Source organism: Oryzias melastigma, linkage group LG13 (assembly GCF_002922805.2).
Source record: "Oryzias melastigma strain HK-1 linkage group LG13, ASM292280v2, whole genome shotgun sequence".
Lineage (NCBI taxonomy): Eukaryota > Metazoa > Chordata > Actinopteri > Beloniformes > Adrianichthyidae > Oryzias > Oryzias melastigma.
The window spans coordinates 28,646,000-28,660,477 of record NC_050524.1 but is presented as its reverse complement, the minus strand read 5'-3'; the positions used below and the strand labels follow the sequence as shown (position 1 = coordinate 28,660,477).

General features: G+C 40.6%; 1 protein-coding gene across 20 annotated transcripts in view; it reads left to right on the top strand.

Moving 5' to 3' along the window:
- The window catches only part of gramd1bb (GRAM domain containing 1Bb), a 140,869-nt gene that overhangs the window by 112,942 nt on the left and 13,449 nt on the right, over positions 1–14,478 (top strand). For 15 of the 20 annotated variants that reach the window (XM_036214732.1, XM_036214750.1, XM_036214749.1 and 12 more), the window contains 11 exons: positions 4,462–4,546; positions 9,277–9,380; positions 9,470–9,565; positions 9,814–9,894; positions 9,979–10,094; positions 11,596–11,758; positions 11,843–12,032; positions 12,135–12,302; positions 12,367–12,485; positions 12,567–12,709; positions 12,836–12,939. In XM_036214732.1, coding sequence (XP_036070625.1) covers positions 4,462–4,546; positions 9,277–9,380; positions 9,470–9,565; positions 9,814–9,894; positions 9,979–10,094; positions 11,596–11,758; positions 11,843–12,032; positions 12,135–12,302; positions 12,367–12,485; positions 12,567–12,709; positions 12,836–12,939 — 1,369 coding nt within the window. The remainder of the gene's footprint in view (positions 1–4,461; positions 4,547–9,276; positions 9,381–9,469; positions 9,566–9,813; positions 9,895–9,978; positions 10,095–11,595; positions 11,759–11,842; positions 12,033–12,134; positions 12,303–12,366; positions 12,486–12,566; positions 12,710–12,835; positions 12,940–14,478) is intronic. The other 5 variants (XM_036214739.1, XM_036214735.1, XM_036214742.1 and 2 more) reach the window with 1 other exon arrangement.

Here is a 14,478-nt window from a genome sequence, read left to right as displayed (position 1 = left end):
CGAAAAAGCATCCTTTTTAATCGGTCTGATATGATATCATTATTTATTAAGATACCAGACTTTTAGATTTTTTGTCATTTTAATGCCAAAATCAGAAAAAATTACTAAACTAAGAATATATTTAAATATTGGGGTTATTTCTCTCTATATTATAGGGGTTTCACATTTTGAACTGACGGACCAAAATGTTTAAAGTCCCCCTACAACGAGTTTGGTTATTTAAAAAAAAAAACATTCCCAGTAGTATTTTAACTATGATTATGAGGTTTTTAACGAAAATCCAACAACTTAAATGTCTTAAAAAAAACATTTTTCATGTTGATCAAAGGCAGGGGTGTTAAACTCAATCCCACAGAGGCCAAAATCCAAAACACACCTTAGGTCGTGGGCGGAACAGGAAAAATATTTATTGAACACTCTAAAACTACATTTTTTAAACTTTAAAGCCATAAATTTTTAACATAATAATGAAGTAGATATATAGCATTTCTTGCGATAATACTAATGTGAATGCTGTAAGCTGAATTTTGCTCCTGAAGATGATAGCTGAAATCACTGAAGCTGAAAGCCAGCTGAAATATTAGGTAAACGCATATTTGATTAGATAAGTTAGATAAACAAACCATAGGTTAGCCAAAACAGCTAGCATATAGCTAAACTATAGCTAAACTTCAAAATAGCCTAAAAACTGAAAAAGCCTAAATTGGCCAAAACAGCTAGCGTATAAATATTAGTCTAACTCTGAAACAGCCTAAAAAAAACATTTAAAAGGCCTAAATTGGCCAAAACAGCTAGCATGTAGCTGAGACATTCGCTAAACTCCAAAACAGCCTAAAACATCTTAGTAAATGCCAAGGTAGTCCAAACGGCTAGCAGAATGCTAATTTTTAAAACCGTAACTTTGTAACATAAATATGAATAATAAAATGGTAGGAATATTTTTCGAGAATTTATCAACTTAAACCTTAAAAAACTTTCAATATTTTACTCTCCATATAAATATATTTATATTTATGCCAGTTTGGCACAATGTTTCTGAGGGTTCAGAAAGTTTAATCAAGACATAAAAAACTGAGAAGAACAATAAAGCCTTTCATTAGTCATTACACTTCGATGAGGTGGCACCAATGTAAAACATTCTTACTGATAAAGGACAGGTTTATTATTTATGGAGAAAAAGCACGCTCCTTTAGCACACACCCTGCTTTACAGTACCAGTCTCCTCCATCCCCTACTGTTTGTGCAGCCGGTTAATAATGAACCGAATCAATACGCCCTCTGTGTCTGCAGTCCCACCTCATCCAAGGTAGCACACAGTACCTGAACTATGGACGCTGCATCACTCACATTATTCTTTCTTTTACTTCAATGGAAGGAGTGGGAGGATCCCTCGATGAGGCCGTCACGAGTCATTTTGAGGAAGGAATCAATATTTCCTAAAAGTTACATATACAAATGACATCCATGTGGATTAAAGCCTTGTTCTGCTCTCCATCAAACCTTTGACCCCAAAGAGCTGCTTTCCAACATCTGTTTCTCTTGCTCCAGCTTAGCTGAAAAAAATCTTTCAAGCTTGCAGAATAGTGCTGCCACAAACGAGTATTTTAATACTCGACTAATCACCCATTATTTTTTCAGATTGATCGACTAATCAGGTCATGCGTAAAGCACACATCATAACCATCATTAGCTCTAAACAAATTAAAAATAAGGACAATTAGGATGATAGTTTATTCAGCTTTTAATGAATTGTGCAGCTTTTGTCTGTCCAATTAGTCGATTATTGAATCAGTTGTCAACCATTTTGATCGTCGATTAGACGACTAATCAACATTTCAATTAATCATCGGCTGTTTCAATCGCCGATTAGTCAACTATTGATTTAGCCATTGACTACTTTTACAGTCGATTAGTCGACTAATCGACTATTGAATTAATCGTCGACTAATTTAGTCGTCCAATAGTCGACTAATGAAGTAGTCATTGACTATTTTAGCAGTCGATTAGTCAACTAAAGAAGTAGTCGTTGACTATTTTAATCGTCGATTAGCCATTGATTAGTTGACCAATTGACTATTAATTTAGGCATAGACTATTTTAATGGTCGATTAATCGACTATTAAATTAGTCGGCAACAATTTGAATAGTTGATTAGTCGACTATTGAATTAGCCATTGACAACTCTTATAGTCAAATAGTCGACTAATTGGCTAATGAATTAATCGACGACTAATTTAGTCGTTGAATAGTCGACTAAAGAAGTAGTCGTTGACTATTTTAATCGTCGATTAGCCATAGATTAGTTGACCAATCGACTATTAATTTAGGCATCGACTATTTTAGTGGTCAATTAGTCGACTAATCATGGCCACCCTACTGCAGAAGTCGTGCGTTACAGTCCTTCAGAACTATTCCTAACCTCACAGCTGCCGTTTTGAGTTACAGTTTGGAATCGTTGTTTTTTTTTTGAGGGACGCTAAAATAGGAGCAGTGCATTTTTCCTCATCTTCTTACAGTACGGCGGCGGGATCGAGTGTCATAGAGTATGTGGTTGTACTCAAAGCCAAGGCTGAGACAAAATGCCTTCAGAGCCATCCAGTGAACCGAGATCAGCACTTTTACTTCCTTTGGTTTAGTCTTTTCATAAATACATAAAATAAACCTCATTCTTCAGGGAAGACTGGCTCACAACCAAACGCAGATTCTCTCAAGATAGACAGGGTTGTTTTGCAGGCGGAGGTAACTGGAGGTTGTGTTCACATCTGTTCTCTATAAATCAATCACTTGGAGAGACAGCAGGATGGATGGGAGGCATGCTTTGGTCGAGGGGTCACGTTTTTATTTCTTGGGTCCAGCTTGTGTCCACTTATTTCCTCCAGCTTTGAGGAGGCTGCTCGGAGAGCTCTCCACAAAGTAAACCTGCCTAATTCTGTCCTGCTTGTAAACAGAGCAATTACAAGGCACTTGAGACTTGGACGGCACCTCACACACACACTCTGCACACACACTTACTAGGAGGAGTGAGCTGGAGGAAGAAAAAAAAGGAAAGAGCTTGTGGGATGATAATAAAGAACTTGTTGGCTGGGGTTACTAGAGGGCAACGGCCGTAACTCCTCTCCCTGTGAGTGTGTGAAAGGAAGTGACAGAGTCAGACAACGGAGGGGCAGCACTAGGATCATGTGGCTGGAGCGCTCTGTGTCCACCGCTCCACTCTGAAAGCAAAGGGGGGGGCGGACACAGCAGCCTCCACGCTGCCGGACTCGCCAGCTGCTTCTTATTCTTCCAAACTCTTCTGCAAACCGGGGGAGCCCTCCAACATCAGGAGAAGGGGATAAAAAAAGAATCGATGGACGCGGAGCCGGACGACGACTCTGCCATGTCGGAGTGGGAGACCATGCTGGAGCTGGATGAGGCACTAGCGGGGTGGCTCCTGCAGGGTCCGGCCAGAGGAGAGTGGGGTTGGGAGTGGGGTTGGGCTGCGTCAGACCTCCAGGACCCTGACTGGGACGATGAAGACATCCCGGCTGTAAGTTGACTTCTGCTTGAGCTGAGGGACGATCACCACCAACAAATCAGGCTTTTTGGTCGCAAACTTTGTTTTTGCTGTTCGCTGCTGCGACTGCGGCTTTGTGGTAACGAAATAAAAACCTCTGGTTTTGGTTATGAGTCATAGCTGTTGGAATTCTCTCCGACCTCACAGAGGCCTCCTGTCAGAGGAGGTTACTATGGGATTCTCCCATTATATCAAAAATACAGGTGTGTGTTTGGTTAATATGACTCAGAGGGAGAGCGTGATGTGTGTAAACAGTTTAGAGATGTCACTCATGTTGCCAGCAGCAGAAAACGCTCTACATAAACAAGCTTTCCTGTGCTCCAAAGGTTTTTTTTGTTTTGTTTTTGTTGGATTGGCAGCTATAGTTTCCTGAACATTTCCTGCTGAATGGAAACATCTGGTGCAGATACAGAGAGCCTTCGCTTCAGTGAACACTTTTTTTTTGGCACATCTTAGGCTCAAATAATCAAGACTACTTGAGCTAAAGAAAGCATACAAATGAAAGATTTTTCCAAGAACTAGTGGAACTTTTCTCCGCCGATACCACACACCCCTGACACATTAACAAAACCAAAAATGGACTTCTTTCTAACCCTAAACTCCTGTCACGGTAGCATGTGCATCAAATGATCTGCTAATCTTTTACTGTTAGCTCGGGCTGCTTTCTTCTATTTTTCATCCACCATAATTCCATCTACCTGTCAAAACCCCCCACACTACAGGAGTGGAGGCCTGGCTGAATAAAAGCAGGGCCCCCACCCTCGCCAAAGCTGTGGGTGGTTTTCACGAGGTGATCTCACATGCTAGCAGAAACGAATAACCCAGGAAAGTCTTGCCATGAAGCATGCGGATGAGAACGTGAGCCGGGGAGGGGGCCGTGTGTAACGTCAGTGTGCCCGTTCCTGCAGGTGCTGAGCCCGACATACAAGCAGCGCAATGAGGACTTCAGGAAACTCTTCAAGCAGCTCCCTGACACAGAGAGACTCATTGTGGGTGAGTCACACACTCAGGCCATCTGAGCGCTGGCACAGGGCGGCCAACTTCTTAGTAATTAGAAAATGATTAATCCTCATTGAGCTGTGCCTACAGCGTGCCTTAAATGCATACAGTGTTTCTTTTGCGGACCTGGTATTCTCAGAACTCTTCCAAATACAAGTGTTGCACATTAGTTGAGTCATTTATCTGATTAAGTGGTATAAAAATAATCATATCAATGAGGTAGGAATGCAAAAAAATGATTAAAGTTGCACTCTGATCGTCCTTTGATCTATTTTAAAAGCATTCCCAGTTTTTTATATATACCCCCCGCGATAGATCACTACACACTTCTTTAAACACTTTTTTCAGACAGACGTGAACATTTTCAACCTTTCCTCTCTTGATTAAACTCTCAAAGTTCAAACCTTCGTAGAAGAATAAGTCCAGTTTTGTAGGGAGCTTACTGTGCTGCAACAGACATTTTCTTACCGAAATTTTCCAAGTGTTTTCCGAGTCATTAATGCACCACTCTCAACGAATTTGATTGGTCCTTCATGTTAGCCCTGCCCCCCTACATCAGAACAAAGCCAAAAGTTTCACATTTTTAGATTCGAAACTGGAAAAAAATTGAAAGTGAAAATTTTTAAAACTGGAATTTTGATGTTGAAACTTATATGTTGCTGAAAATATAATATATTAGAATTGCAGAAAGTTTCAGACATTTACATTTTTGTCATCTTAACACCAATATTTCAGCTTGGATTTTTAAATTTGTTTTAAATGGGTTTCAAATCTTTATGACTCATAATTGGTTTCATAGTTTTAGAGAATGAAAGCAAAGTTCTGATCCCGATCGAAGATTTAGGCAACTCTGTCAAGAGGACTGGAGTCTGTAAAGCAGACCGGTGTTGCCAGATAGTAGAAGTCTACCGGCCCAAAAGTAATCTAAAAACCGCCAGACCACCCAATCTTGGTGAGACTACAGCAGACACGGCGCGGAGGAAATTGATTGACAGAGGCAACATCCAGTCAGGGCTCAGAACACAGAATATAGAGAGAAAGACAGAGAGAGAAAAACAATAAAGGCACAGAAAAAATGAGTAATAGTGAAACCACGAAAGATGAACCGGGATTTACTCAAAAATGTATATTTAAGTTCAATTTTTTAGTGCTGTATTTTGATTTATTTTTTGTGGAGTTAAATTATCATTAATCTAATTAATTTTTAATCTAAATAATTGTTCATTTTGATGTATTTTCATTTAAATTCTTGACATGTTAGTGCAGTAAAAGATACAACTTTATGAACTTGTTCTTAATGTTTCAATGTTACATTTTACAAACACCAACAACACAATTTTGAGCTGAGTGGGTTTTTATGCTTTATACCATGGGTGCCCAAAGTTGGGCATGCGGGCCAAATTTGGCCCCCCAAAGGTTATCTTTTGGTGGGCTGCGGAAGGCGCGGAGTGTTTAGTTAAAACCTAATACCCGTTTCCCATTGATTCTCTATGGTGTTCCAAAACTCTACGGCTGTGATATACGTTCAGGATTCAAGTGGCGCTAGCGCTTTCTTTGCCTGTAGCTGTGGGTGCAACAACCCACTAGTGAGTCAACCATGGAATTTTTTGTGTTGGAAATTCCCAAGAGCCTTCATGGTCAGTTCCAACGCTTTTAGCAGCCTTTTTTAACTAGCCAAAATGGAGCGACGACGGCAAGCGGATAAAGTCAAAATACCAGCTCCACGTCTCTCATTAGGATCTCAGTTTGCTGTTTTCATTAGAAGAAAGTTTGTTTTAGCTTCCTCTTGTTTTTTAGATAAAAATGCCCAGTGAGGCCTTACTGTTAAAGGTTTCAAAGACAAATGTTACTTTTTATTCTTAATAATGTGTGTTACCTTAATGAATGCAGAATCAAAATAAATAAATTAAACCATATTATTTATTTTCTCTTTTAATTTTATGACTATCATACAGATATTGTGTTTTGCCCGCAGACCGGGATCCCATTTAGATTTTGGCCCTTTGAGTGAACACGTTTGGGAACCCCTGGTTTATACTGTGGATGAACAAAAACAATAAAAAGTTTGATTATAAATGGTAAATGGTATGGCGTATACTTGTATAGCGCTTTCTACCCTCCTTCGAGGGCCCAAAGCGCTTCACAGTGACAGACCCATTCACCCATTCACACACACATTCACACACTGCTGGTGGCTCCGCTGCCAAACACTGGCGCCAACCTCCCACCAGTCAGGAACTGCAAAAACACTTGTAACAATCATAAAAAGAAGACCCAAATCTGACCCTTTTGTTTCTTTAGTGCAGTTTACAGGCGATTCCAAACAGTCGGTCTGGTGAATGTTTGACCTTTTTAGTCAAGTGTACTGCACAGAAACTCAGTTTAGGCAACTGAAGTGGCAGTGTCATTTTCCTCTCAATTTTCCAGCTACCTCACCACAACATGCAGGCGTGGTTAAGGCTTTGGACTCGCTGCATGAAAAAGTTGCGTTTCAGTTAGTTAGGCCTGACCCTGTCTTTGCCTGCAGCAGAACTCCCTCAAACCACCACTAATCCTCGCATGAGCTCAGCAGTGGAGCCCGCTCTCAGAGGAATCCACTGTTTGACAACAAACATAAAGGCAGCACTTTCAAACACATGACCTCTATTGCCTTAAGTATCTGTTCCAGCCATCATCATTCCAATGCAAATGGTCTTTAGCCAACTTTAGGTCTCTTCTTCCTCTCCTGACAGCCTGAAGCATACAAATGATTGATACAGGCAGTCAATGTGAATCATCGAGTGAGGATTTAATCCTACAAAGACAACGTTTCTCCTCCCAGGAAAGTCATCCTGACCCTGTCAGTGCAGAGAAAGTCCCAACAGTCCCAACCTGAATCATGTGCTCTCCCTGTTTTATATATTATCTTTACCTGGACTTAAAACTTCTGTGTCCTGAGTTCTTAAAATCTTGAATTAAAGTCATGCCAGTGCATGAGTGCAGTATTGTAATTTTCTATTCAATCCTTGTCCAGAAACAGTTAATAACTAATGGTTTTCAGACTATACCTATGAGCCAACAGTTCAGGAAATAACATTAAACCTCCAATTTTTTGTCCATGTTTTGTAAAAAGTTGTGGAGCTTGCTTTTACTTCAACACTTTCTGAACTGCTTGTCGACATATTTAGCACTAGAGATGCAACGATTCACTTTCCCCACGATTCGATTCAAACCTAAATTTTTTGGTCACGGATTTGTTTTGTTAATTACAAAACAACAACAAAATAAAATACCAAATCTTAAAGCTTCAAGCTGTAGTGTTGGAAAAATGTACTCACCCCACGATTCAGTTCAGTGGTGTAACATATGGTTCGGTTTTCGATTGTGAATTTATTAGCACACAGTCATAGTGAATGCACAGCTGAGTGTTGCTTCAATGTAATTTAAAATGGTCTGGCACAGATGAAATAGCAAAATCTTTAATCACATCTCGCATCCTATTCGGCAGTTGTATCGAACCTGTTCCAGCCCACGGACCAGCTTAATGTCACAGTATTTTCACAGTATTTTTTCTATTTTTTGTAAGTCTCCAGTTTTGCTAGTTACTTTGGAGAGTAAAGTTTATTTTCATCCTCTGTAAAATATCTGCAGCTGCTGCTTTAAACTTTATTTCTACACTAGATTTCATGTAGGATCAATTAAAATGAGATAAAGATTTTACCTTAACACATAGCTGTCAAAGTGGAAGCTAAAAAATCAGACGCCAACTTCAGCCTCGTCTAACTTTAAGGTGCGACAAATTAATACAAAATGAAAAACATAACTGAACATACAGTTGTTGAATATTATGCAATATTATTATGGCATGGGAACAATGTCATTATAAATTAATATTTGAAGTAAGGACTCCTGGTTTTTGTCTGTCAAATGAAGCTTTCTTTTATTTTGAAGTTGAAGGCTTTTCTTCTGTTTCTTCATTGGCTCTTTTCTGCAAAAATAAACTTTACAAATACATGTTTTTTTTTTACTTTGCTAGCTTGATTATTTCAACGTAGCAGTCAGCACAGCGAAATAGCGGTTGTATTTTTGACTCGCGGCCTTAGCGACTTGACGTGCGTCGATGTGATGTGGTCGAGATAATCCAGGATTTTTCCAAAATAAAACTTCCTTAAGCATCAGGTTGTAAGTAAAGTGGAAAAAATACAGGTTGTCTCCTCTACCATTGGTATCTGGTACCAACTGCTGGGCCGGGGGAGGTATTGAAGAGAGAATAGGAATATTCTTTTACATCATACACATTTTGACAGATGACCTTTGACCCCTACGCCATCAATCAAACTGAATTTGACAGATTATTTGTTAATATATTCAAATAGAAACCCTTTTCGTTGAACTTTGACAACCCCCTTCCTTCCCTCCCCTCATCCCCCACCCAATCTCGATGGGGTGGGGGATGGGCAAGGATAAGGGTGGAGCTTTTAGCAGAAATGGAGTGGTGGGTGGGCAGGAAAGAGGTGTGGCATCATCAAAGCTTGATGAAAATTGTCTCCTTTTTATATCAAATTAATACAAATTTTATATTGACAAATCGGCTGTCAATTTCTGTTTAAATGGTGATGTAGGGGTCAGAGGTCACCTGTCAAAATGACTTTAATGTAAAGTATATTCCTATTCTCTCTGGTTGGAGACCACTGCTATACCGTATGGATAGTGAGGACTGATTTTGTGAATTGTTTGTGTTGCAGACTACTCCTGTGCTCTTCAACGGGACATCCTCCTGCAGGGAAGACTCTACCTCTCTGAGAACTGGATCTGTTTCTATAGCAACATCTTCCGATGGGAAACACTGGTAATGCCTTTCAGGCATCTGTTCAGCTTTATGCACAGCCTCGACGAGCCGTGTGAGCGTGTACATGTGATTTGTCTGTGTTTGCACAGCTAACAGTCAGACTGAAGGACATCTGCTCCATGACTAAAGAGAAGACAGCACGCCTCATTCCCAATGCCATCCAGGTCTGCACGGACACGGAGAAGGTACTGGAGACAAAGCATAAGATCTGCAGACACTCTCCCACTTCCACGTTTAATCTGTGAACAAACACCACAAGGGAAAAGTCGTGACAGTTTTGTTGTCAGTAGGGGGATATGTTCTTGTTTAAACTAAGTTTAAGATAATCATCAGAAGTTAAAATGTGTCACTGCTAATTCCCATTATTCCAAACTCTCAGGAATTGAACAGTAAGGTTTTCAGTGTTCATCAGTGTTGCATTTCCTACTCACAGCACTTCTTCACCTCATTCGGAGCCAGGGACCGGACATACATGATGATGTTCCGGTTATGGCAGAATGCACTACTCGATAAAGTCAGTATATCTGATCTGAATACACCAAAATGGAAAATTTAAGGACGCTCACTTATTAATATTTCTGGTTTGCGCCTCCTGCAGCCCTTGTGCCCCAAAGAGCTGTGGCACTTTGTCCATCAGTGCTATGGCAACGAGCTGGGCCTGACCAGTGACGATGAGGACTACGTTCCCCCTGATGACGACTTCAACACCATGGGGTGAGTCTGCTTGACCAACCTATATCAAACCGTTTAGGACACAAAACTGAAATCAAAATAAAAAACGTTTAGAAATCATTAATTACTGCAACAAACCAATAACGAAAAATGATGTGACGGGAGAAGTTTCATTGAGTTTTTTTTCCATTTTGGCTACTCCTTTCAGGGATCAACACAACTAATCACTCCATTCACACAAATGATTTGGGTTCAGTTTCACAGCAGATCTTCCTTCTAATCCAATCCCCTGAATTTATCTAGACTTAGGAGCACCACATGGTAACACTGGAAAGTACTGTAAACAACTAACAGGCCTGACTCTGCTCAGTCCATGGTGGAACAGCCACATTTCTGCATATTGATCGCACTGTATAATCTTCATCCAAAGGAAGTTTAGTTCATTTTTGCTCTAAAACCAGCGCTTCGTTCTAAATTTTCATTTCCAAGTGATCGGATTTGATTGTTCGGTCTTTTGTTCAGATCTTTCTGGAAAACGAGGAAAAATCTTTTTCACAGCAGATTTCCTGACAGGTCCCGTTTTGCAAGTCAAAGTTCTCAAGCCCCAAACTTCAAGTATCAAGTCAAGTCCTTGACATCAAGTTGAAAGTCCTTAAAGTCAAGTCTCAAGCCAAGTCTTTTAAGTTAAGTCTCAAGTCATATTTCAAGACCTTGACGTCAAGTCTCAAGTCCCAGAGGTCGAGTCTCTAGCCAAGTTACAAGTCCTTGAAGTCAAGTTCTAAGCCATGTTTCAAGTCTTGACTCCAATATAGGAAGCAAGTTTCAACAATTTTTTAATTCTTGAAGTCAAGTCTTGCATCAAGTCTCAAGTCCTTGAAGCCAAGTCTCGGATCAAGTCTCAAATTCTTGAAGTCAAGTCTTGTATAAAGTCTCAAGTCATTGAAGCCAAGTCTCAGATCAAATCTCAATTCCTTGAGGTCAAGTCCAGTTTTAGGTCTATGATGTCAAGTCAGGAGTTGAGCTTCAAGTCTCCGATGTCAAGTTTCAATTTAAATTTTAAGTCTTTTCTTTTAGGATTGATGTGAAATTTAAGTCTGAGAGTCAAGTCCAAGTGTCCAAAGTTTGCAGAACCAATAATGTCGATACAGTGGAGTCCGTTCACAGTACAGATAGTTTTCCACTTGAAGATACAATCTGACACCTTTGTGTCTTGTTGTGTTCTGTTGTAAGTACACATGCTGTATTTGTGTGTTCATATCAGATTGTCACACGTTCAACACCAGAAGTGTTGTAATTTAAAACCTTGGCTCTTATGTTTGCGTAATTTGTGGCCTTTTCCATTATTAAGATGTCTTTTGAAAATGTCAGCACAACCTTGACATGCTTGAGGATGGGGTTTTCTGTTCTTTTATCTGTCATTTTTCAGGTTTGCAAACATTCCTTTGCGTTGTTTAGTTGTTAGAAAAAAACGTTTTTCTAAAGTTGAGACTGAATTCTTGGAACTAAACAAACTCCCTCCATCACTGTTATCTGGCGCCTCCAGGTTTAGCGAGGAGATTCCAAACGAGGAGAACGAGATCAACAATGACAACTTGACAAAGAGCAGTGCAGAGGCCAAGCCTGAGGGGAGCCCTCCTCCGTTGCTCAAGAAGGTCATCCCAAACAGCGCCATCCCAAGCCCTGGCAACAATGACACACCCATCACAGTAAGCTACATGCTGGTTCTTAAACCTGCTAAACACCTCTAGAGATCAGAGTTAGGGGGTTACAGATGGAATTCTTTCCCTCAGTTTGACCTTCCAGTGGAGGAATTTGCAGACTGCCTCGCAGACGGAGAGCTGTTGGCTGTTCCTCTACTAGAAGAGGAGAAGAAAGAGACCAGTGGGCCTGAAGGTCCGGTTCCATCACCATCCCTGGACCTGAATGACAATGAAGATATCCCCACTGAGCTCAGCGACTCCTCAGAAACACACGATGAAGGTATTTCAGCCTCCAGTGCTTCCTCGCGGGTTCCACCATCTCTGTCGGGTGATGTTGAGGAAATGAGAAAAAAATCGCGGCTTGTTTTTCTTTGATGTTCAGGTGAGGTGCAGGCCTTCCATGACGATCTGAACGGCAGGCAGCATATCAACGAGGTGTATCGGATCAGCGTGGACAAACTCTACGACATCCTCTTCAACAAGTCTCAATTTATGAGCGACTTCATGGAGCAACGGCGATTCTCGGGTTATTACCCCCTACATTCTTATGGTAATACAGTCACTTTCCAACTGACCTTTATCGTTCAGTAAAATCTGACTTTCTTTTCATCCAGACGTGGTGTACCACCCATGGAAGAAGGACGAAGCTGGACATCAGACCAGAGAGATCATGTACACCATCTCTCTGTCCAACCCTCTGGCACCGAAGACAGCTGCAGTCACTGAGACGCAGGTACAGCAAACCCCACAAAACGTGCTTTCCACCTGTTGTTGAGCAGCAGTTGGTTAAACCACTTGATGCTGATTTCCATAGACTTTGTACAAAGCCAGCCAGGAGAGTGAGTGTTATATAATCGACGCAGAGGTCATCACGCACGACGTGCCCTACCATGATTACTTCTACACTCTCAACCGCTACATGCTAACACGCGTGGCCAAGAACAAGTGTCGGTTACGGTGAGGAACCTCGACTAATTTGGACCAAATTTTGCTGTCTACTTTTTCTACTTTGTCTTTGACATGTTTGTTTTCGTAATTGCTGTGCGTGTCTGCCGAAAATGAGCGTCCACTTGTGTCCCTCAGGATATCAACGGAGCTGCGTTTCAGGAAACAGCCGTGGGGTCTGGTGAAGGGCTTAATAGAGAAAAACTTTTGGAGTGGACTGGAGGAGAACTTCCGACATCTTGGTAACATTTTCTGTTATTTTGCTTGTCTGTCTGGATCACAACAAACTCCTACTAATATCACAACAAACAACAAAAAAATATGTTTTTGCAACTTACCTGTCTAATTCATTTTTTGTGATTGATTACCAAAATAACATAAAACATTCTATTGTCATAAAAACATAAAAGAAAATGCCTAAAATATAAGAGTCTCTTGAGTTAAGGATACAAATATGGAATTATGTCTAAACGCTCTAAAGCTTTTAGTTCTCTGCCTATAATTTGATTTTATTATAGCTTTAACCTTTCATGGTCTTCAGGAGTTTAATGATTCTTACTGGCAATAAAGCAATTCAATACCTTTTACTTTATTGACAAAATCCCTATTTTTCTTCACAAACCCAATTCCAAAAAGATTAATGAAAAGGCATCTTTTAAAAGTGGCTCAGTTGTGCAGGAATGGTACATGCGGTAAATCAGGGTTGGATTCCTAGGCAACACCGCTCACACTGGTGCCCAACTATGTATCCACAAAGCGTCCCAAGTGTGGGTCTGCTTGTGCTGGTCACCAGCTCGGTTAAAATACAGGCTTGTGTTAGGAACATAGCCATATTCACTGGACAAAACAAAATGTTGACGTCACCCATCGTAAAAACCTTACTTCCTGCCCTTGCGAAACCAGGCCAAAGCCGTCACCGTGGCTTCCTTTTTTCCTGCCGCCATTTTGTAACCTGACAGCAGTGATTGGTTCGAGTCTCTCTGAGTCACATTTTTAGAGGAACTCGGTAATCATGAACAGGCCCGGCCCTGGGCTGCATGGTGCCCCAGGCGAAATGTAATCTCCCTTTGCATTCACACACACAAATAACACGCCCCAACAAAAAAGAAGTAATTATTACATTTTGCATCATTTTACAAAAAATGAGTGGTGTTAGACTGTAAATATATATATATATATATTGCAATTTTGCACCCCTCCAGCAGATGGCACCCTAGGCGGCCGCCTAGCTTGCCTGTGCCCAGGACTGGCTCTGATCAAGAGTGAGTTTGTTCCACACCCCTTAAACTTAAAGCAGTCAATTAAACGTTCGAAGTAGGGAAAGCTGGCACCACTTGCTTTTATTAAGGCATCTGATTGGTTCGTTTGTAACTTGAATAACTTGCGATAAAAAAATATATATATCTTTAAAAATAAAGGATTTGAAAGAAGATTTTAAGAAGAATTTATCAGAGAAAGAATAGTCATTCTGACAAATAAAATGACTGATAAACAACTGTTTATTTCTTAATGGAAGTCTATGGGATTTTGACTTCTTGGAACTAGCGGATACTTCCTATTTGGAAAACGAGAGGGGGAGGAGTATATATGTCCAGTGATTATACAGTCAATGGTTAGGAAGGGCATGCGTGCCAAACATTATTGTGCAGATCAGTGTGGGCCGATTAGCTGATGCAACCCCTGAGAGGATATGCAGAAAGATGAACGACAACATTTTAGATACAAATGAACACCTGAGCATTAACGGCTGACATTTCTCTTGGGGTTTTTTTTTTGTCAGT